This window comes from Heterodontus francisci, chromosome 47, assembly GCF_036365525.1.
Source record: "Heterodontus francisci isolate sHetFra1 chromosome 47, sHetFra1.hap1, whole genome shotgun sequence".
Taxonomy (NCBI): domain Eukaryota; kingdom Metazoa; phylum Chordata; class Chondrichthyes; order Heterodontiformes; family Heterodontidae; genus Heterodontus; species Heterodontus francisci.
Window position 1 is genome coordinate 1,921,708 of NC_090417.1, and position 23,970 is coordinate 1,945,677.

The 23,970-nt window shown below is 49.1% G+C and overlaps 1 protein-coding gene across 1 annotated transcript in view; it reads left to right on the forward strand.

Annotated features, from left to right (window-relative positions):
- The window catches only part of LOC137357112 (myoferlin-like), a 138,015-nt gene that overhangs the window by 100,596 nt on the left and 13,449 nt on the right, over positions 1 to 23,970 (forward strand). The window contains 13 exon segments of the mRNA XM_068023148.1: positions 1,268 to 1,310; positions 1,313 to 1,395; positions 2,870 to 2,888; positions 2,891 to 3,024; positions 5,107 to 5,198; positions 6,888 to 7,058; positions 11,520 to 11,668; positions 12,859 to 12,998; positions 14,171 to 14,259; positions 15,216 to 15,311; positions 16,980 to 17,121; positions 20,930 to 21,029; positions 22,907 to 23,100. Coding sequence (XP_067879249.1) covers positions 1,268 to 1,310; positions 1,313 to 1,395; positions 2,870 to 2,888; positions 2,891 to 3,024; positions 5,107 to 5,198; positions 6,888 to 7,058; positions 11,520 to 11,668; positions 12,859 to 12,998; positions 14,171 to 14,259; positions 15,216 to 15,311; positions 16,980 to 17,121; positions 20,930 to 21,029; positions 22,907 to 23,100 — 1,452 coding nt within the window.

A 23,970-nucleotide genomic window follows, 5' to 3' on the forward strand; every position in this document is an offset into this window, starting at 1 on the left:
GTCCCTCTCTCTCTCCCTCTGTCCCTCTCTCTCCCCCTCTGTCCCTCTCTCTTCCCCCCCTCTGTCCCTCTCTCTCCCCCCTCTGTCCCTCTCTCTCCCCCTCTGTCCCTCTCTCTTCCCCCCCTCTGTCCCTCTCTCTCCCCCCTCTGTCCCTCTCTCTCCCCCTCTGTCCCTCTCTTCCCCCCCTCTGTCCCTCTCTCTCTCCCTCTGTCCTCTCTCTCCCCCTCTGTCCCTCTCTCTCTCCCCCTCTGTCCCTCTCTCTTCCCCCCCTCTGTCCCTCTCTCTCCCCCTCTGTCCCTCTCTCTCCCCCTCTGTCCCTCTCTTCTTCCCCCCTCTGTCCCTCTCTCTCTCCCTCTGTCCCTCGCTCTCTCTCCCTCTGCCCCTCTCGCTCTGTCCCTCTCCCTCTCGCTCTGTCCCTCTCCCTCTCGCTCTGTCCCTCTCCCTCTCGCTCTGTCCCTCTCCCTCTCGCTCTGTCCCTCTCCCTCTCGCTCTGCCCCTCTCTCTCTCCACTGCCCCTCTCTCTCTCCCTCTGCCCCTCTCTCTCTCTCCCTCTGCCCCTCTCTCTCTCTCCCTCTTCCCCTCTCTCTCTCTCCCTCTTCCCCCTCTCTCTCTCTCTCCCTCTGCCCCTCTCTCTCCCTCTGCCCCTCTCTCTCTCTCCCTCTGCCCCTCTCTCTCTCTCCCTCTGCCCCTCTCTCTCTCTCCCTCTGCCCCTCTCTCTCTCCCTCTGCCCCTCTCTCTCTCCCTCTGCCCCTCTCTCCCCCTCTCCCTCTGCCCTCTCTCCCCCTCTCCCTCTCTCCTCCTCTCCCTCTGCCCCTCTCTCCCTCTGCCCCTCTCTCCCTCTGCCTCTGCCCCTCTCCCCCTCTCTCCCTCCCTCTGCCTCTCCCTCTGCCCCTCTCCCCCTCTCTCCCTCCCTCTGCCTCTCCCTCTCTCTGCCTCTCCCTCTGCCCCTCTCTCCCTCCCCCTTTGCCCCTCTGCCCCTCTCTCCCTCCCCCTCTCTCCCTCTGCCCCTCTTTCCCTCTGCTCTGCCCCTCTCCCCCTCTCCTCCCTCCCTCTGCCTCTGCCCCTGCTCCTCTCTCCCTCCCTCTGCCTCTCCCTCTGCCCCTCTCTCCCCCTCCCTCTGCCCCTCTCTCTCTCTCTCTCCCTCTGCCCCTCTCTCCCTCCCCCTCTGCCCCCTCTCCCTCCCTCTGCCCCTCTCCCTCCCTCTGCCCCTCTCTCTCCCTCTGCCTCTCCCCCTGCCTCTCTCTCTCTCTCTCTCTCTCTCATGCAGATTTATCCACACCCGCTGGAAGATGTGCCACAGTTCAAGGGCTTCAAGATTTCTGCAACACCTTCAAGCTGTATCGCAGCAAAGCGTACGGGGATCTCGAGGATCCGATGGTTGTGGGCGAATTTAAGGTAATCAGCAGAGGAACAGTTCAGGAGGTAGATCAGTCATTCCTTTAGGTCGTTGACAGTTCCAGGGAATCTGAGTCAGCTGGTCTGGATTTCTTTTTATCCGATTTCCATAGCTTCACCATTGGTGGCTGTGCTTCGGCAGCCTGGGCCCTACGTTCTGCAAATCCCTCCCTAAACCTCTCCTCCTTTCAGATGCTCCAAGCTTTTGGTCACCTGTTTTCATATCTCCTTATGTGGCATGGAGTCCATTTTTGTCTCCTGTGAGACAGCTTAGGATGTTTTATTACGTTAAAGGCGTTACATAAATGCAGGTGCACTCTCGTGCCCCCCCCCCCCCCCCCCAGAGTCAGAAGGTTGTGGTTCAAATCCCACTTCAGAGGCCTGAGGGCAAACTCCAGGCTGGCGCTCCAGTGCAGTAGTCTATGAGATAAGGCCTGAAACCGAGGCCCTTTCTGCCCTCTGTTTGCACATGTAGGTGCTTCGCAGTACAGGTAGACGGTACAGCACCAAGTGTAACAGAAACCCAAGCAACGTCTTGGTTGTAAGATTTGGGTGCTTTGAAATTTTGTTAGACGGGGGCACAAGCCCAAGGTAATGGGTGAAATCCTCTCGCACTGATCCCCAGACCAGCACTTCCGACTAGTGAGGCCTCACATCGGGGCACAGCCTCCTAAATTTTCCTTAAGTCATTCAGCGCTTCAAAATTCGATGCATGCCAAGGGGATAGCTTGAGTATGCTGTCAAAAGTTCTGCGGGGGAAAATAAAAGTGTCATGAAATCTATCAAAAATAATTTTTTTTAAAAATTACCATATAAAACACTTGTTGGGGCCCAGTTGGAGTATTGTGTCCATTGCTGGCCCCACACTTGAGGAAGGACGTGACAACCTTGGAGAGGGTACAGAAGAGATTTCATTAGAATGGTTTGAGGGATGAGGAATTACTGTTAGATGGATTGACTGGAGAAGCTAGGATTGTTCTCCTTGGGGCACAGAAGGCTAAGAGGAGATTTGATAGAGGTGTTCAAAATCAGGAAGTGTTTAGCTGGAGTAAATAAAGAGAAACTGTTTCCAGTAGCAGAAGAGTCGATAACCAGAGGACACAGATTTAAGATGATTGGCAAAAGAACTAGAGGTGACAGGAGGATTTAGAAAACATTGCTTGATTGAATGGTGGAAACCGATTCAAAAGTAATTTTAAAAAGGGGTAAATACTTGAGAGGAAATTCACAGGGCTACGGGAAAGAGAGTGAGTGAGCAGTAGGAACTGGATTGCTCTTCGAAAGGGCCAGCACAGACTCAAAGGGTCATGAAGGTTTCGACTGATCTGCAAAGCAGGGAATGAATGTCCTTTGAGGGTTCAAATGTTCAATTCTAGGCTGGAATGTTGGGGGGAAGCTTGATAGGCAGAATGGATCATTGAAATCCTGGATTGTCATTTTTACTTTTTCCCCCCCCCCCCCAATTTTTTTTTAGGGTTCATTTCGAATCTACCCTCTCCAGAAGACCCTACGAAGCCTCTCCCACCATCGCAGTTCCGCCAGTTGCCTTCCAGTGAGCCGCAGGTCTGTTTAGTGAGAGTTTACATCGTCCGAGCTCTTGGCCTCCAGCCAAAGGATCGTAACGGGGCGGTACGTGTTTGCGGCCTTCACGAGAAAGGGGCAATCTTCGACACCGAGCGAGAAAGCATCAAATACTAGAAATGGGTCTGTCAGCTTCTGAAAGAGGAAATACTGGCCAGTGTTTTACAAGGACTATTTGAATGCCGTGAATTGTTGTGATGCCTGAAAGGGCAGTGGAAGCAGATTCAAGAGTAAGAAGGGAGTTGAATATGTATTTGAAGGGGAGAAATTTGATGGCTATGGGAAAAGAGCTTTTGGGAGTGGGACTAATTGGACAGTCCTTTCAAAGGACTGTAAGGCCTCCTCATTCTCTGAATCTACAGCACTGAGAGAGGTCATCCATACTCATTCAAAAACAGAAAGTGCTGGAAATCCTCAGCTGGTCAGGCACCAACTGTGGAGAGAAACAGACTTCACATTTCAGGTCGATGACCTTTCATCAGAACTGGGACAAGTTGGAAATGTAATTGGTTTCAAGGAAGTGAAACGGGGGGGAGGGTGGATAAAGAACTAAAGGGTCATGTTGGAAGGCAGGAGAGATTCAATGACAAAACAGTTGGTGGCGTAGGGCCAAAGTGAGGAGTAATGGGACAAGTAAAGAAACAAAAGATGTGTCTGGAGGAGGTGTGAATGGCAGGATAATGCCTGCTGAAAAAAAGAGAAAAAAGAGACTGAAATTTGCAAAGAAAAGGAAACAAAATGGGAGCAGTGGTTCTGATCTGAAATTGTCGAACTTGCTGTTGAGTCCAGAAGGCTGTAAAGTGCCTAATCGAACGATGAGGTGCTGTTTCTTGAGCTTGTGTGGAGCTTCATTGGAAAACTGCAGGAGGCTGAGGACAGAGGTGTCAGGGTGAGAGCAAGGTGGGAAATTAAAATGACAGAAACTGATGGTGCTCCACGAGTCTCCTCCCACCCTACCTCATCTCACCCTATCATTATATCCTTCAATTCCTTTATTCACCAGATGCCTATCTATCACTCCATCTATGCTATTCGCCTCAACTACTCCTTGAAGTAGCGAGTTCCATATTCCAGCCATTCTCTGGGTGAAGAAGTTTCTCCAGTTTTGATATCTTTTTGCCTTAACCTTACAAGCTGCACACACTCCCTCTGCTTTGAGATGACTCTTCCTTGTCCCCCATCCCCTTTCCTTCAGCTTTGCTGTATGTTTAGCAACTGTATCCCTGTCCAGTGACCTTCGCACTTTAGGGAAAAACCCGCTCAGAATCCCGCTCTTTGGCCATGCCTTTACCCCTTACCAAGTTTCACAGGAGGAAGTCATCCAGAAAATTTACGGATAGTTGAGAGGGAAATTTTAACCTAACACGACAGCCTGGAAAGCGGGTTTTCCATCCCCGCCTGATATTGCTGTCCTTGGAGTGGAGTGTAAGACCAGCATGGCATCCAATCCCGTCAGTTTCCTGAAGGGTGAGTTAGGTAACAATTGGCCTCTGGAGCTCGGCACTTATTTTTTCCCCTGTGAATTTTGTGCTCGTCGAGATGAATGATGTCTCAGATGGGGAATGGAACCATTCCCATTTCAGGGATCCAGTGTTGCGTCAGGCACTCCTGGGGCAGGTCGGCTTTGGATCCAAGTGAAGCTGTCATCTGCTGTACTCCAGTCATTGTCCTGTACCCTCCGATTCTGGCCACTTAGCACCCATCACCCCACTATGACAGCCATGGCTTACAGCTCTAATCTGGAATTCTCCACCCAAACCTCTCCGCCTCTCTCTTCTCCGTAAAACCACTCCTTAAAACCTACCCCTTTGACCAAACTTTTGGTCATCAGCCCGAATATCTCCTCACGTGCCAAATTTTGTTTGTTAACACGCCTGGGTAGCTTTGAGTGCTTTACAATTTTCAAGGTGCTATCTAAATGCACATTGTTGTTGAGGATGGCCAGTTAGTCTTCGACTGGGGGACCTGTTTGTCTTGATTGATGGAACAAGACTAGAGGAGTTGCACTGATGGAATATTCTGTTTGTATTGGAAGCTTGAGGGAGCTTTAAAGAAGCAGGGAGATCTCAGCGAGAATAGGTTGTCAAACATGTTTAACCAGTTCATTGACTGTAACTCTTCTTTTGATAGTGTGACCCCTACATTAAAATCGCACTGGGAAAGGAGTTAATTGATGATCGAGAACATTACATTGCCAATAATCTCAACCCTGTCTTTGGCAAGTAAGTTGCGGCTTAAATTTAAATCGATTAAAAAAAAACAAGCTGCAAAAGAGTGCAATGATTCTCTTTGATGTTTTCCATTTTCTCCTTCAATTTTTACAACTTAGCCTGAGAGCAGTGCTCGTCTTCTGGTGCCTCTCTTACCGTGCCATTCTTCCTGGATGTCAGCTGTGGCTCGGAGTTCCAGAATTCCCGTTTGGATTTCAGAGCATCATAGAATGGTTACAGCACAGAAGGAGGCCACTTGGCCCTTCTCTGCAAGAGCACCTCACCTCGACCCACTCCCCTGCTATTTCCTCATCGCCAATTCCCTTTTGAAAGCCACTGTCAGGCAGTGCATTCCAGATCCGAACCACTCACTGTGGGGGAAAAATGCTTTTGCTCATGTTGCCGTTGCTTGTTTTGTTAATCACCTCAAATTATGTGTAGTTCTCTGGTTCTCGCTCCTTCCACCAATCGGAACAGTTTCTCCCTCTCTACTCTGTCCAGAGCCCTCGTGGCTTTGAACACCTCGACCAATCTTCTCTTTTCCAAGACTAACAGACCCAGCTTCTCCAGCCGATCCACATAACTGAAGTTCCTCATCCCTGGAACTATTGTCGTGAATCTTTTCCGCATCCCCTCTCAAGTCTTCACATCCTTCCTCAAGTGTGGTGTCCAGAGCTGGACACAATACTCCAGTTGAGGCCAAACCAGTGTTTTAGACAGGTTTACCATCATTTATTTGTTCCAGTACTCTGTGCCCCTGTCGTTAAAGCCCTGGATCCTGTAAGCTTTATTAACTGCTTTCTCAACCTACCCTGCCACCTTTAATGATTTGTGTACATTTAGTGACCATCTTGTATTTATAATCCCAAGTTTTGGTTCCCCCCCCACAAGTGGAAACACCTTCTCTATGTCTACCCTACCAAACCTTTTCATAGTCGTAAGGAACTCTATTCGGTCACCCCTCAGCCTTCTCTTTTCTGGAGAGGAGACCCAGCCTGTTCAGTCTTTCCTGAATCTATTGGCATTGATCCCGTCTTTGTGCCAGATTGTAAAACAGATGATTGTGAATTGACAGACCCTCCCCCGATTCTCCTGTTGCACAGAAGCCAATAGTAAAATAAATGGGAGGAAACGTGCGACGGACCTCCTGCTCACTATCCCCTTTGGCCAGCTTCCATCGATGGCGACCTTGTTTACGCCCTTTAGGATCTTCAACTGTTCCATGAGATCAGACCTGAGCCTCCTCTTCTCCACCGTAATCATTCCCAGCATCCACAGCCTCTCCTCACAGCAATTCATTCCTGTCTGTCAGCTCAGCAGTGACGGAGGGGCTGATTCTTAGCAGATTGTTTGCCCGTCGCCGCGAGGCTCCTGTCACTGCTGAGTCTGTCACTTGATGCGGAGTCTCCAGAGTGTGACGCAGGGAGCTGCGAGTGAGAGCTGAGTGATGGTGAGAGTGTGCACGTGGTCAGCATGAGAGCAGAGTCAATCTCAGCTATAATGGCAGCACTCACGACTTGGGTTCGGAGATGGAGACTGGCCTGCTGGGGATCGCAGGAAACGGCTGCCGGCGTCTCTGCAAAACTCTACCCCAGAGGCAGTCAGGAGCAATGGGGGGGCGGGGGGGGGGGGGGGAGAGAGCTGATTTTTAATTGTAAATAAAAGAACTATTGTTTCTCACAGCGGACGTTCTTTCTGCAGAATGTTTCAACTTCAGGCCACCATTCCACTGAACAAAGATCTCAGAGTTGCCGTGTACGACTATGATTTAATCAGCCAGGATGACAAAATCGGAGAGACGGTGGTGGACTTGGAAAACCGGTTCCTGTCGCGGTTCGGAGCCCGCTGTGGCCTTCCCCGAACATACTGCACGTGAGTCACTTCAAACTGCGAAACTGCGTAGAAGGGACAACAACATTCATATAGCGCCTTTCACCGAGGAAAACGTCTCAAGGTACTGCACAGAGGGCATAAGCAAACAAATATTTAACCCCGAGATATGGAGATATTAGGACTTAAAACTTGGTTGGAAAGGTAGGTTTCAAGGAGTGTCTAAAAGGAGGAGAAAGGGGTTTAAGGAGGGAACTTGAGAGCTTAGGGTCTCGGCAGCTGAAGGTACGGCCACCAGTAGTGGAATGATTTGGGCAATAGATGCGGGGGAGATGTGGGCGAGAACTTCTTTTTTTGACACAGAAAATGGGAACGACCCAGAACTCACTCCCTGCGAAAATAGCAGAAGTGGAGACGATCAATGATTTCAAGAGGAAATTGGATGGGTACTTGAGGGAAATAAACTTGCAGGGCTACAGGCATAGAGTGGGGGAATGGGACTGACTGGATTGCTCTGGAGAGCGCCAGCATGAACTCGAGGGGCTGAATAGCCTCCTTCTGTGCCACAATGGCTCTACGATGAAAATCGGGGTTCGCGTGAGAATCCAGAATTGTAGGGATGCAGAGATCGTGGGGCGTTGTCTTGGCTGGAGGAGGTTACACAGATGAGGAGGAAAGCTCCAGGGTTGGACACAACATGAGGTACACTGACCCAAAACCTTTCTGCCCTTATCTTATCTCGCACCAAGTCCTGTTCACCCATCACCCCTGTTCTCACTGACCTACATTGCCTCTTGGTCAGGCAACACCTTTGTTTTAAAATTCTCATCCTCATGGCCTTGTCCCCTCCCAATTTCTCTAATTTCCTCCAGCCCGACGACCCTCTGGGATCTCTGCATTCCTCCGTATTCTGGCCTCTTGTGCGTCCCTGATTTTAATTGCTCCACCATGGCCTTCAGCTGCCTGGGCCCCAAGCCTTGGAATTCCCTCCCTAAACCTCTCCTCCGCTCTCCTCCCTGAGGATGCTCCTTAAGACCCACCTCTTTGACCAAGCTTTTGGTCGCCCACCCTAATGCCTGCTTAAGTGGCTCAATGTCAATTTTCTTCTGATAAAGCTCCAGGGAAGCTCCTTGGGACATTTTCCAATGGTCTTTCAATGAAAGTGCTTTCGTACTGCTTGGGTACCAATGGGGAGATCGGAGGTTGTCTCATTTCAATGGTGCTGGCATCATGAGATTGGGACTCTCGATGAACCACCTGGTCATTTCTCTTGCTTGTTGGTTCAGTATGATGAACTTGCCACCCAGCTTTATAGGTTCCCACCCACAGTCTACCCTGACTCAACACAGAACTTCTACACACCAGTTGCTGGGAGCCAGCTGGCAGTTACTGGGGGAGCACAGCTCAGTCATAAGCCACTGAGTTTTTGTACTCGGTTGGCTGAGGGAGAGAAACAGAGGTTGCAGATCTCCCTGTGAAACAAGTCAATTACTCAACAGGCTTAAGTCTTTCCGTGAGGTTTGAGGGACCACGTAGTACAATGGCCGTACCAACTCCTCTGTCAGAGCAGCTCCTGTGCCAAGGTGCTCAAGTGCAACTCTCTGCTGGGCTTAGGGGCACATTTCAGACCATCTTCATCTGCGTAGCCATTTCAGTGTTTTCTTGGCTCATTGCTCATTTTCTTTTACTTATGCTTCACTTGTTGGCCTATTACTCCAGCGGTGTACTGAGGGAGCGCTGCACCGTCAGAGGGTCAATACTGAGGGAGCGCTGCGCTGTCGGAGGGTCAATACGGAGGGAGTGCTGCACTGTCAGAGGGTCAATACTGAGGGAGCGCTGCACTGTCGGAGGGGCAGTACTGAGGGAGTGCTGCACTGTCAGAGGGTCAGTACTGAGGGAGTGGTGCGCTGTCGGAGGGTCAGTACTGAGGGAGCGCTGCACTGTCAGAGGGTCAGTACTGAGGGAGTGCTGCGCTGTCGGAGGGTCAGTACTGAGGGAGTGCTGCACTGTCAGAGGGTCAGTACTGAGGGAGTGCTGCGCTGTCGGAGGGTCAGTACTGAGAGAGCGCTGCACTGTTGGATCGCAGTATTGAGGGAGCGCTGCGCTGTCGGAGGGTCAGTACTGAGGGAGTGCTGCACTGTCAGAGGGTCAGTACTGAGGGAGCGCTGCACTGTCAGAGGGTCAGTACTGAGGGAGTGCTGCACTGTCAGAGGGTCAGTACTGAGGGAGCGCTGCGCTGTCGGAGGGACAGTACTGAGCGAGCACTGCACTGTCAGAGGGTCAGTACTGAGGGAGTGCTGCACTGTCAGAGGGTCAGTACTGAGGGAGCGCTGCACTGTCAGAGGGTCAGTACTGAGGGAGTGCTGAGATGTCGGATGGTCAGTACTGAGAGAGCGCTGCACTGTCAGAGGGTCAGTACTGAGGGAGCGCTGCGCTGTTGGAGGGGCAGTACTGATGGAGCGCTGCACTGTCAGAGGGTCAGTACTGAGGGAGTGCTGCACTGTCAGAGGGTCAGTACTGAGGGAGCGCTGCACTGTCAGAGGGTCAGTACTGAGGGAGTGCTGAGATGTCGGAGGGTCAGTACTGAGAGAGCGCTGCACTCTCAGACGGTCAGTACTGAGGGAGCGCTGCACTGTCAGAGGGTCAGTACTGATGGAGCGCTGCACTGTCGGAGGGTCAGTATTGAGGGAGAGCTGCACTGTCAGAGGGTCAGTACTGAGGGAGTGCTGCACTGTCAGAGGGTCAGTACTGAGGGAGTGCTGCACTGTCAGAGGATCAGTACTGAGGGAGTGCTGCACTGTCAGAGGATCAGTACTGAGGGAGTGCTGCACTGTCAGAGGGTCAGTACTGAGAGTGCGCTGCACTGTCAGAGGATCAGTACTGAGGGCGTGCTGCACTGTCAGAGGGTCAGTACTGAGAGGGCGCTGCACTGTCAGAGGGGTCAGTACTGAGAGAGCGCTGCACTGTCAGAGGGGTCAGTACTGAGGGAGTGTTGCACTGTCAGAGGGGTCAGTACTGAGGGAGTGCTGCACTGTCAGAGGGTCAGTACTGAGGGAGTGCTGCACTGTCAGAGGGTCAGTACTGAGGGAGCGCTGCACTGTCGGAGGGTCAGTACTGAGAGAGCGCTGCACTGTCAGAGGGGTCAGTACTGAGGGAGTGTTGCACTGTCAGAGGGGTCAGTACTGAGGGAGTGCTGCACTGTCAGAGGGTCAGTACTGAGGGAGCGCTGCACTGTCGGAGGGTCAGTACTGAGGGAGCGCTGCGCTGTCGGAGGGTCAGTACTGAGAGAGCGCTGCACTGTCAGAGGGGTCAGTACTGAGAGAGCGCTGCACTGTCAGAGGGGTCAGTACTGAGAGAGCGCTGCACTGTCAGAGGGGTCAGTACTGAGGGAGCACTGCACTGTCAGAGGGGTCAGTACTGAGGGAGTGTTGCACTGTCAGAGGAGTCAGTACTGAGAGAGTGCTGCACTGTCAGAGGGTCAGTACTGAGGGAGCGCTGCACTGTCAGAGGGTCAGTACTGAGGGAGTGCTGCACTGTCAGAGGGGTCAGTACTGAGGGAGTGCTGCACTGTCAGAGGGGTCAGTACTGAGAGAGCGCTGCACTGTCAGAGGGGTCAGTACTGAGGGAGTGCTGCACTGTCAGAGGGGTCAGTACTGAGGGAGTGCTGCACTGTCAGAGGGGTCAGTACTGAGAGAGCGCTGCACTGTCAGTGGGGTCAGTACTGAGGGAGTGCTGCACTGTCAGAGGGGTCAGTACTGAGGGAGTGCTGCACTGTCAGAGGGGTCAGTACTGAGGGAGAGCTGCACTGTCAGAGGGTCAGTACTGAGGGAGTGCTGCACTGTCAGAGGGGCAGTGCTGCGCTGCCGGAGGAGCTACCATTGGATGGGACATTAGACCGCCCTCTCAGGTGGAAGTAAAATTCGCATGGCACAATTTCCAAGACCTAACGAGTTCTCCTGTGGCCTGGCCAGTATTTATCCCTGAATCCAAACCACTAACACAGACAATCTGGTAATTTATTTAATTGCTGTGTGTGGGAGCTTGCTGTGCGCATATTGGCTGCCACGTTTCCTACATTTCTACTCTTTGGAAGTACTCCATTCGCTGTAAAAACGATTTGGAAAATCTGAGGTCATGAAAGGCGCTGTATAAATTTCTATTTTAGTCTGCTAGCGTATATCAGATTGGAAATGAGGGGAGCACAGCCATAATGGTGTCAACCTGAGGGGCCAAATGGCCTCACCCCTGAGGCAAATGCTTCAGGGAACCTCCTGACAGGAAAGGAAGGGAGAACCCATGGGTGAGCATCTTCAAGACTGTTTCCCGGTCCCTTTGCAGTCGTTTGACGGGCAGGACAGGAAATTTGGGACATCCAAGTTGTCCGATGTCTCTCTTCAGTGCACGTTGCAAAGTCTGGTGGAGAGGGAAGGAATGTGAAATAAATTTGGCAAAAAAAAGGAGAAAGGAAGGGGTTGTGTTAGACGTTGTTGTTTTTCTTTCCAGAGGTGGTTCCACTCAGTGGCGAGATCAGCTGAAGCCAACAGAGCTGCTGAACAACCTGAGCAGCATGAAAAACTATGCCCTGCCTGTGTTTCGCAACAGTGGCCAGAAAATTACCATCGGAGAGCGGGAGTTCTCCTTGGGGGACTTTGGTAAGGAGCTGGTCCATTTGGGCAGGGAGGAGGAAACACACGATATAGTTGTTGCCGGGGAGGTGGGGTCGGTAAGGGCTGTCTACGTGACAGAGCTCAGGATGTGAGATGATTCCAAGCTAAATGCTTTGAGCGGGATATCGAGTGTTGTCGAAACTTTTCGTCTTGCACTCATCAGGACAATCTGCAAGAATACCAATGTAAGGTATTCTTGTGGATTGTCCTGATGAGTGTGAGATGGAAAGCCTCCACAACGTGTCCCTATTTTCAGCAATACTCAAGTTCTGGACTACCAAACGACTACTTAATAAAATGTTACAGCTGAGGGGGGGAGGGGGGACATTCGGCCCATCCTGCCTGTGCCGGCTCTTTGAAAGAGCTCCCCGATTCGTCCCACTCCCCTGCTCGTTCCCCATTGCCCTGCACATATTTCCCCTTCAGGTATTTATCCAATTCCCTTCAGCAAGTTAACATTAAATCTGCTTCCGCTTGCAGGATCCGGATCACAACAACTCGCTGTGTAACTGAAATTCTCCTCCTCTCCCCTCTGAATCTTTGCCAATTTTCTTCAATCTGTGCCTTCTGGTTACCACCCCTCCCGTCAATAGAAACAGTTCCTCCCTATCTACTCTATCAAAACCATTCATGATTTTGATCACCCCTATTAAATCCGTCCTTAACCTTCTCTGCTCTAAGAAGAACAATCCCAGTTTCTCCTGTCTCTCCACTTAACTGAAGCCTTCAATCCCCGGTACTGTCGGACAGTTAAGGAGTTACTTGGACAGGATCATTCCTGCGGGAGTGTGTTCCAGGCAGTAAAAAAATCTCAAACAAGATCCAAGTGAGAAGATTTCCATTGCTCGCTGTTTTTATTTCGGGAAATCACAGAAGAATTAGTACAGGCAGCAGAGAGGAGACACTTGCTATTTGGCTGCCTGGACACAATGCTCTGGAATTGCCTCACTAAATCTCTCTGCTCCTTAAAGCCTGTCTCTTGAAGCTTTTGGCCATCTGTCCTAATATCTCCTTATATCTGCCTCCGCATCAAAATCTAACATGCTCCTGTGAATTGCCTTGGGATGTTTTTCTATATTAAAGGTGCTGTGTAAATGCAAATTGTGGGTGTTCATGTTTCAGGCAGTCTCTTTCACCACGGCTGATTTAAATCTCCCTCCTTTCTTACTGTACAGAGGTGAAGAAGGTTCCTTACAGCTTCCCAGGTCCCCCAGAAGAACAACTCGCTCTGCACATTCTCCGACTGCAGAACCTGGTGCCTGAGCATGTGGAGACCAGGACTTTGTTCAACAACACTCAACCAGGGATCGAGCAGGTAAACTCCAGTGCAATTTGCTGATGCTTAAAATTCGGCTGTTTGTGCAGAATCTCATCCCATTCCTTCCCTCACAAGCTCAGGAAAGTACATAGAGGTCTTGTAGCGTTACAGTGAAATTCCAAGAGCTGCAAGGTTAAACTTGCCTACAACCTCAGTTATACCACACTCGGAGCACAGTACTGGTCTCCGTATCCAAAGGATATAGAGGTACTGGAGAAAATGCAAAGAGATTTACTCGAATGGTACCAGAACTGAGAGACTGTAACTATCATGAACAACTGAACCGGCTGGGGTCCTTTTCTCTAGTAAAGAGAAAGCTGAGGAATGACGGAATTCTGAAAGGGGTTTGATAGGGTAGACGCAGAGAAGATGCTTCCATTTGTGAGGGAGTCCAAAACTGGCAACCATAGATATAAGATCAGCGTATGAGGGAGAAAGGAACAGAAGGTCGGTGTTGATCGGGTGGGATGAAGAAGGGTAGGAGGAGGCATGTGTGGAGCACAAATGGTAGCATAGACCAGCTGGGCCGAATGGCTTGTTTCTGTGCTGTAAATTCTAAGTAAGATAGAACCGGGGCCTTGGGCTGATCAAGTCCGTGTCAGTGATTATGGTCTAGTTGAGCGGTCGTCCTCATCCCATGAACTCCATGAAGCTGACCCCAAAGCCCAATCTGCCGTCATTGCTCATTCCCTCAAATATCCGCCCAATTCCTTAAATGTTTCCAAACCCTTCACCTGTCCATTGCTTAAATTCACCACCCATTTGTTTAATCCTGTATGGCCTGCCTGCATTACTTCCTCACCGCCCCCCCCCCCCCCACCACCCACCCTCACACACAAGGCTGAAGCCTGTGTACCCTGGTGCTAGGGTCTGTGACTGTACCCCCACCCTCTCCTCTCCTGAAGATCTTGACTCTTCCTGGAGTATGCCTCCACAAGCGATGGCCGTGATTTAGCGAACAACTTCATTGGGAAAATACCACGGTGGACCTTGCCGAGCCTTCCCTATGTGTCTGCCACCTTGCTCGAGTGTGGCCGTTCTTCATGTGCGAGCCTAGGCCATGCATGTCGACAGGCTGTCCGACCGTGAAAAGGGGGTCTGCAGCTCAGCTTAATCCTGCGTTAACGCTCTGTGGTGCAGCAGGCGACTTAAATTTGTTTCTTGTGCAGGGGAAGCTGCAGATGTGGATTGACATCTTTCCCAAAAAGTTGGGCACCCCCGGCCTCCCCTTTGACATCACCCCTCGAGCTCCTAGCAGGTGAGTGTGAAGTATGGGTTTCCAGCTGCTGGTAACAACAGAGCAGGAGTGTAACATGTCTCACTCAGTGTTTGTTATCCACCCGAACCACAATTGTCATCGGGCTAATTCCGGGATTTAGTTGGGATGTTAACCGAGGCCCCGTCTGCTCTTTCCGGTGGCTGTAAAAGATCCCACGGCCACTTTTTGAAGAAGGGCATGGCAGTTCTCCCCAGTGTCCTGGCCACTATTTAATCCCTTAACTAACAGCACAAACGAAACTGATTATCTGGTCATTGACCTCGCCGCTCTGTGTCAATTGGCTGCCCGTTTCCCTATGTTTCAATCATGGCTGCAAAGCACTTTGGGACGTCCCATGACCATGAAAGGCACGTCCGTTCGTTCTTTCACCAATTTTCACCCTTCCTCTCCTGAAGGTGCTGACTCGTCCTGGGACGAGGTTCGTATGATCCGTTGCCCAGTCCTCATTCTTGCTGCATTACTCTACGTAAGTATTGGTGGCCTATTTGACTGCGCAGGCAGCAGAGTTGACTCTGATCTTGTTAGCCCCCGACACTCCCCACTGACACTTTCCAGTGAGGTTCAGTGATGCTGGGCAGAAGTAGGAGCACTGACTTTTTTTTTTTCCCTCGCTCCCTAGCTTAGGGAGATAAGTTACCTGTTGCCTTCCCTGAGAGAAGCATACACAATGCTGACTGGCGTTGGATCTAAAAGCTCCTTGGTCAGTGCAGCTCAGATGGCAGGTTAATCCAATTGAACCAGCACAGACACGATGGGCCGAAGGGCCTGTTTCTGTGCTGCATAACTCTGAACCATTAGGCTCTTTACTGGGAATAACCTTCAGTCTAATGACCACAACCTCCCTGAAGAGGGGGGAGAGTTGAGGAAGGGGCAATTGGCCGCTGGTTCACCCCTATATTCTTGTCTGATCTGTGTGTTTCCTGTGGATTTTCCAGCTACGTTCTGCGCTGTATAATCTGGAACACAAATGATGTAATTCTCCAGGAAACCAATATAGTGGGAGAGAAGATGAGTGACATTTATGTTAAAGGGTAAGAAGACTATCCAGTAAATAAATCCTCTGTAACCCGTCCGTATCAGATTTCTCGAGCACATCGGGTTGCAGTTCAGTGCAGTTCTGAGGGAACTCGGCATTATTCGCAGTGTCACCCGTCGAATAGGAGATTAAACCCTGGTGCCTGTTTGGAGAAGAGTAGGGAGTTCTCCTGGTGTCCTGGCCAACATTCTTCCCTCCTCGATCACCACCAGAAAAAAAAAACAGACTCACTGATCATTCATCGCAGTGCTTGTTTGGGGGGACGTTCCCAGGGCAGAATGTCTGTTGCATTTACTGGTGACACAGACCTGAAACGTTAACTCTCTTATGATCTTCACAGCTGCTTGTCTGACCTGCCAAGGGTTTTCCAGCATTTCCTGTTTTTCGATTCTAACTTTAGGCTTCTGTCTCCAAAGTGTTACTTTAAGCATGATCATAAATCAGGGACTTAGGGTATCAATTTCACATCCAGCCAATAGCACTGTGCTGAGTTCCTCTGGCAAGGCTATAATTCAACCCAATGAGATAATCTTGTACTCTTTGGCAGTGGTTGGAAAGCACCTCAGTTGGCTTTCCCTGGTAGTAGAATTGTAACTGAGAATCTGTGGCAGGTATGGAGCTCAACTGCACGGAAACTACATACGAGCTTACAAAATTGGCACCAGCAGGTCCACTAACCCTGCCCCTCACTCACTGTGTGGTTAAATCATAAGAACATAAGAAATAGGAGCAGGAGGAGGCCTTATGATACTTGGAGCCAACTCCGCCATTCAATAATATCATGGCTGATCTCCCTATCCTATCCCGTGATACCCTGAGTGTCCAAAGATTTGTCAATCTCAGTCTCGAAGATACTATTCGACTGAGCATCTGCATCCCTCTAGGGTAGACAATTCCAAAGATTCACAACTCTGAGTGAAAAATTTCTCCTCATCTCCCTAGACTTTCCAGCCAGGGGGAAACAGTGTCTCAGCATCTACCCTGTCAAGCCCTCTCAGAATTTTAGATATTTCAATGATATCACCTCTCCTTCTAAACTTGGGAGAATGTAGGCCCAGTCCTCTCAATCTCTCTTCATTGGACAACCTTCTCATGCCAGGAATCAATCTAGTGAACCTTTGTTGTACCCCCTCTAAGGCACATATGTCCAGGCTTAGGTGTGGGGACCAAAACTCTTCCCCATACTCTCGATGTGGTCTCACCAAAGCCCTATATAAGACTTCCTTGCTCTTGTACTCCAAACCCTTTGCAATAAAAGCTAACATACCACCATGACTAAAAGCTTCCTCTCTCTGTGCCACACCTCCCCCTCCCTGCCCCCCCCCACCCCCGCCACCTGTAGTCAGGCGAAAAAGCCCAGGTCGCGAAGGAAAAAAAACAACTTTGGAAACATTCTTCTCTGACCTCCCTTCTCAGGTGATTGAGACCAGTCCAGGAAAACAAGTGTTGCCTATCTATTGACACTTACCTTCCATATGAAGTGATCTCTGCCTCAATCAAGACCTGGTCCAGTTCCCTCAGGAGACATCTGGGTTATCAATACGGACAGGAGTCTACTCTTTGGTTTCTCTGTTGTTCCGTGTAGTTTCCACGCTGTGGGATGCGCACGCCACTGACACTGTACTTAAAGTAATTATTAACAAACCTGTTATTCCTTCACCAGCTGGATGGTTGGGCTGGAGGATCAGAAACAGAACACTGATGTGCACTACAGGTCTCTGGATGGAGAGGGCAACTTCAACTGGAGGTTTATTTTCCCATTTGAATATTTAACCGTGGAGCGAGTTCTTGTCGTCAACAAAAAGGTAGGAGCCAAGTACGAGTGAAAGACAGGATTGGTTTATTCCAGCAGGTAGAGGCAGCCAAATAGATGTATATCTGATGCAGAATTCTATTACAAGCAGGTTCCAATGGATCAAACCCCTTCCCATTCACTCCCGTTGTGTACAAACCCAATGGATCAAATCTCTTCCCATTCACTCCCGTTGTGTACAATTCCAATGGATCAAACCCCTTCCCATTCACTCCCATTGTGTACAATCCCAATGGATCAAACCCCTTCCCATTCACTCCGATTGTGTACAATCCCAATGGATCAAACCCCTTCCCATTCACTCCCATTGTGTACAATCCCAATGGATCAAACCCCTTCCCATTCACTCCCATTGTGTACAAACCCAATGGATCAAATCTCTTCCCATTCACTCCCGTTGTGTACAATCCCAATGGATCAAACCCCTTCCCATTCACTCCCATTGTGTACAATCCCAATGGATCAAACCCCTTCCCATTCGCTCCCGTTGTGTACAATCCCAATGGATCAAACCCCTTCCCATTCACTCCCGTTGTGTACAATCCCAATGGATCAAACCCCTTCCCATTCACTCCCATTGTGTACAATCCCAATGGATCAAACCCCTTCCCATTCACTCCCATTGTGTACAATCCCAATGGATCAAACCCCTTCCCATTCACTCCCATTGTGTACAATCCCAATGGATCAAACCCCTTCCCATTCACTCCCATTGTGTACAATCCCAATGGTTCAAACCCCTTCCCATTCACTCCCATTGTGTACAATCCCAATGGATCAAACCCCTTCCCATTCACTCCCATTGTGTACAATCCCAATGGATCAAACCCCTTCCCATTCACTCCCATTGTGTACAATCCCAATGGATCAAATCCCTTCCCATTCACTCCGATTGTGTACAATCCCAATGGATCAAACCCCTTCCCATTCACTCCCATTGTGTACAATCCCAATGGATCAAACCCCTTCCCATTCACTCCCATTGTGTACAATCCCAATGGATCAAACCCCTTCCCATTCACTCCCATTGTGTACAATCCCAATGGATCAAATCCCTTCCCATTCACTCCGATTGTGTACAATCCCAATGGATCAAACCCCTTCCCATTCACTCCCATTGTGTACAATCCCAATGGATCAAACCCCTTCCCATTCACTCCCATTGTGTACAATCCCAATGGATCAAACCCCTTCCCATTCACTCCCATTGTGTACAATCCCAATGGATCAAATCCCTTCCCATTCACTCCCATTGTGTACAATCCCAATGGATCAAACCCCTTCCCATTCACTCCCATTGTGTACAATCCCAATGGATCAAACCCCTTCCCATTCACTCCCATTGTGTACAATCCCAATGGATCAAACCCCTTCTCATTCACTGCCATTGTGTACAATCTCAATGGATCAAACCCCTTCCCATTCACTCCCATTGTGTACAATCCCAATGGATCAAATCCCTTCCCATTCACTCCCATTGTGTACAATCCCAATGGATCAAATCCCTTCCCATTCACTCCGATTGTGTACAATTCCAATGGATCAAACCCCTTCCCATTCACTCCCATTGTGTACAATCCCAATGGATCAAACCCCTTCTCATTCACTCCCATTGTGTACAAACCCAATGGATCAAATCTCTTCCCATTCACTCCGATTGTGTACAATTCCAATGGATCAAACCCCTTCCCATTCACTCCCATTGTGTACAATCCCAATGGATCAAATCCCTTCCCATTCACTCCCATTGTGTACAATCCCAATGGATCAAACCCCTTCCCATTCAGTCCCATTGTGTACAATCCCAATGGATCAAATCCCTTCCCATTCACTCCGATTGTGTACAATCCCAATGGATCAAACCCCTTCCCATTCACTCCCATTGTGTACAAACCCAATGGATCAAACCCCTTCCCATTCACTGCCATTGTATACAATCCCAATGGATCAAAACCTTTCCCATTCAGTCCCATTGTGTACAATCCCAATGGATCAAACCCCTTCCCATTCACTCCCATTGTGTACAAACCCAATGGATCAAACCCCTTCCCATTCACTGCCATTGTATACAATCCCAATGGATCAAAACCTTTCCCATTCAGTCCCATTGTGTACAATCCCAATGGATCAAATCCCTTCCCATTCACTCCGATTGTGTACAATCCCAATGGATCAAACCCCTTCCCATTCACTCCCATTGTGTACAAACCCAATGGATCAAACCCCTTCCCATTCACTGCCATTGTATACAATCCCAATGGATCAAAACCTTTCCCATTCAGTCCCATTGTGTACAATCCCAATGGATCAAACCCCTTCCCATTCACTGCCATTGTATACAATCCCAATGGATCAAAACCTTTCCCGTTCACTCCCATTATGTACAATCCCAATGCATCAAAACCTTTCCCATTCACTCCCATTATGTACAATCCCAATGCATCAAAACCTTTCCCATTCACTCCCATTATGTACAATCCCAATGGATCAAACCCCTTCCCATTCACTCCCATTGTGTACAATCCCAATGGATCAAATCTCTTTCCATTCAGTCCCATTGTGTGCAATCCCAATAGACCAGACTCCTTTCCCTTCTTTGCTATTATCTGTATTCTCAGTAGAAGTTTCCAACTCACTTCCATTGAGCATGCCCAATGCTTTTGATTAATTAGTATTAAATACAGTGGAATTGAACAGGAAAAGGTTACATACGAACATAAATAGGAGCTGGAGTAGGCCATTCGACCTTACAAACCTGCTCTGCCATTCACTGATCCTGGCTGATCTACCCTAGCGCCACCTTCCCGCATTGTCCTGATATCCCTTAATTCCCAACGTCTGTCAATCTCTGTCTTGAATCAAATCTTCGACTGAGTATCCCCAGCCCTCTGGGGTAGAGACTTCCAAAGATTCACAACTGAGTGAAAAAATTTCTCCTTATCTCAGCCCTAAATGGCTGACCCTTTATTGAGACTGTGACCCCGTGTTCTAGACCCCCAGCCAGGGGAGACATCCTTCCAGTGTCTACCCTGTCCCTTAAGAATTTTATATGTTGCAGTGAGATCACCTCACTTTCTTCTAAATTGCAGGGAATATAGGCCTAGTCTACTCAATATCTCCTTATAGGAGCATCCCCTGAAGTCAGGTATCAGTCAACTGAACTTTTGTTGCAGTCCTTCTAAGGCAAGCATAATCCTTCCTTAGTTAAGGAGACCAAAACTGTACACAGTGCTCCAGGTGTGGTCTCACCAAAGCCCTAAAGAATTGCAGTAAGACCTCTTTACTTGAGTACTCCAAAAAAAAAAAGGATAATTTCACACTTCCCCACTTCTCATTTCATCTGCCATGTTCTTGCCCACTCACTTAACCTATCTGTGCCCCTTGGCGGCCTCCTTGAGTCCTCACAGTTTAAGTTTCTACCTAAGTTTATGGCGTCAGCAAACTTGGATTCATGACGCTCATTGACATTGATTTTCGCCCTACCTGGCTCTCGGGTCTGCCGCCCTCGCTGTGATTGGTTCATTGGGATACTGGGTTCAGTGAAGGCCCCATTTGTTGACGCTAAACTGAGTTTATTTTAGTGCAGGTAGAAATTAATCAGTGTCGCGATGAATGTGCTTGGGTATCATTGCAGCATTGTTAGTTGTTAATTTTATTTTGGTTGCCGATTCTGTTGAAGTGCCGGCTGGAAATTTGACCCAAGCAAGTCAAGCAGTGCGTAAAAAGTACTGCATACGCGATCTTCTTTCTAAATGCTTCAATAAGGAACAATTTTGACAGAGTATTTCTGCTTCTCTCAGGACTATATTTGGAGCTTGGATGAGACAGAAATTAAAATGCCTCCTAAACTAATTCTCCAGATTTGGGACAACGATAAAGTCTCGTTTGATGATTATTTAGGTAATGTTTAACAGATTCCACTCTTCGATCTTCTGGAATTCTCTCGATTCTGGAATAGACCCTATGGATTGGAACGTAGAAAACATAACCCCTTATTCAAGATAGGAGGGAGAGAAAAAACAGGGAACTATCGGCCAGTTAGTCTGATGTCAATAGTCGGTAAAATCTATTATTCGGGATGTGGTTAAAGGGCACTTTGCCTAATTATATTATGATTTTCTGAATCAACACAGATTTATGAAAGGGAAATTGTGTTTGACAAATCTCAAGAGGATTTTGAGGATGTAACTAGGGAGGGTGGATAAGGGGGAACAGTGGATGTAGTCTATTTTGATTTTCAAACAGCATTCAATAAGGTTTCACACAAGAGGTTATTATTGGGGCTCATGGGATTAGAGGAAATATATTAGCATGGATTGAGGATTGGTTCACAGAAAACAGAGCAGGAATAAACAGGTCATTTTCAGGTTGGCAGGCTGTGAACTACTGGGGTGTCGCAAGCATCAGTGCTTGGGCCTCAGCTATTTACAGTCAATGACTTGATGAGGGGACTGAGTGTAATGGATCCAAGTTTGCTGACAATACACAGTTAGGTGGGAAAGTAAGCTGTGAGGAGGCCACAGGATTTAGTCCGGTTGAATGAGTGGGCAAGAATGTGGCAGATGGGACACAATGCAAAGTTATCCACTTGGGTCAGAATAATAGAAAAACAGAATATTTTTTCAATGGTGAGACTGGGAAATGTTAGTGTTCAGAGGAACCTGGATGCCTAGGTATATGAATCACAAAGTTGCCATGCAGGTTTAGCAAGCAGTTAGGAAGGGAAAGAAGTCATCGTGCAAATATTTAGGGCCTTGGTGAAGTTGTTGCTTAGTGGGAACCTACAGTAGGCGGGGAAGGATATAATGGGAGGTCATTCTGCACTGGGTTTGAAACAGGGCACAGTCCATGTAAGGACTGTAGGGGGGCTGGTGGGATAGAAGCGACATAGGGTTGGGTGGAGTGGGTCTGAGTTGAACACGGTCCGTGTCTGTCACTGCTTCCACAAACTCATTGAGAAGTATCCCACTGTTGGGTTGCCCATGTCTTTGCTTCCAGATCAGCAGGATCTCATTTTAGTTTTAAGTATTAAATTAAGTCCTGTTGCAATAACCAACTGGTGTCAGTTGAGGGCAGAGCTGTGTTATCAGAGAGTGCCGATGCAGCTTGTGGGTGAAATGGTGCAGTAATTGAGCCTAATTCTACCTGTTGCTGGCGCAGACTCTGGAGCAGGGGTGGGGCAATTACAGACACAGACCCGCATCTCATCAACGCGTCTGCCACTATGGTTCGGCATGTTGCAGAGTTCCTGAGGGCAACTTTGGAGCTGTCGCTGTCCGAGGCGGAGGAGGTGACCCCTATTTTACGGACGCTTGTTACTCAGTGCTTAAGTCACCTTGGATTGGGAACAAAATGAGATAGGCGCCTAGCTCTTGCCAATTGAGTGGGCACCCAGGGGCGTGATCGCCCGCGCGGGACTGATACTCTGCGGATGTATCTGGAGGGTGAGCGCCACTGGGGTCGTTTGACTGCCGGAGGCAGCACGGCAACTCTCGATCCCGTCCTCGGCAGCGCACTGTGATCGGGAGTGGAAATCCTGGTAAATTTCTCGCTCGCCCAGCCTAACCTTATTGTTCACTTCACTGGCCCTTGCCTGCAGTGCGCTAAACCAGCACACACCAGGGCAACCCGCCACCCAGCGTGGAGCTGGTTACTCACTTCAATGAGCTATTGTGCACCCATTTCCTGCCCTGATCCGGGTCTGAAAAGACTGATTTATTCACCAGTCCCAGCTGCATGGTGACCCTTGGGTCTTTATTCTTTCCTCCCCCTGGCAGGTTACCTCGAGATTAATCTGAATGCTTTCCGGTGTCCAACTAAATGGGCAGACGGTTGCACCTTGGATAAATTCTTCAAGCTGGAGGACTCTTCGTCAGACGATTTACGGAAGATGCTTTCGCTGTTCAAGCAGAAATGTATTAAGGGCTGGTGGCCGTGTGTTACAGACCAAGATGGCAAACCTTCTTTAACAGTAAGATCAGATTCCTTTTCTGAGTGTTGTCGAATGGCCCATTCTCCCTCACCTGAACTGTTCCGGCAATGATCCAGATGCTCCCTCCCTCTACTCCAGATCCCAGAATATCCCCTGATGTACCTTTCCCCTCTCCCTCTATTTCCCCCCCCCCCCCTGCACCGTCCGATAATACCTAATAAAAATCTCTCAATCTTGGTTTTGAATTTTTCAATTGACCCCCAGCCTCACCAGTTTTTTTTTGGAAGGGGATAGCGTTCCAGATTTGCATCAGCCTTTTTGTGTGAAGTAGTGTTTCCTGACATCAATCCTGAATTGCCTGCTCTAATGTTAAGGTTTTGCCCCTTGTTCTGGACTCTTCCCCCCCACCAGAGGAAATAATTTCTCATCCTTTAATTATCTTCGACACCTCAATTAGGCCACCCTTTAATCGTCAATACTCCAAGGAACACGGACCTAGACTGTGCAACCTGACCTCAAAATGTCACCCTTTTATCCCTGGTGTCATTCTGGTGAATGATCAGATGAGTTGGTGTAAAATCATTTTACCCAGCACCTCTCCAAAGGCCACGCTTGAAGCTAACTAGATGTCCGAGCACTGGAAATGAACTTGGCCTTATCATGAGACGTGATCTGGTCAATCCTGGATGGATCAAACCAACAAACTCATTTGTGCCAAGGCAGTGTTGAGTTGACTGCTTTATCCTGAAGTCCATTCCCCTGACGCATCCATCACTAGGGAGGAAAATTCCTCTGGTACTCAATACGGGCTCAAAGACTTCAGGAGACAATTGGAGGAAGAGAAAGCAAATACAAAGATGAGAATCTAACGCTGCCAATTCCTGACTCGGTGATTTTAGGAAGGCAGGC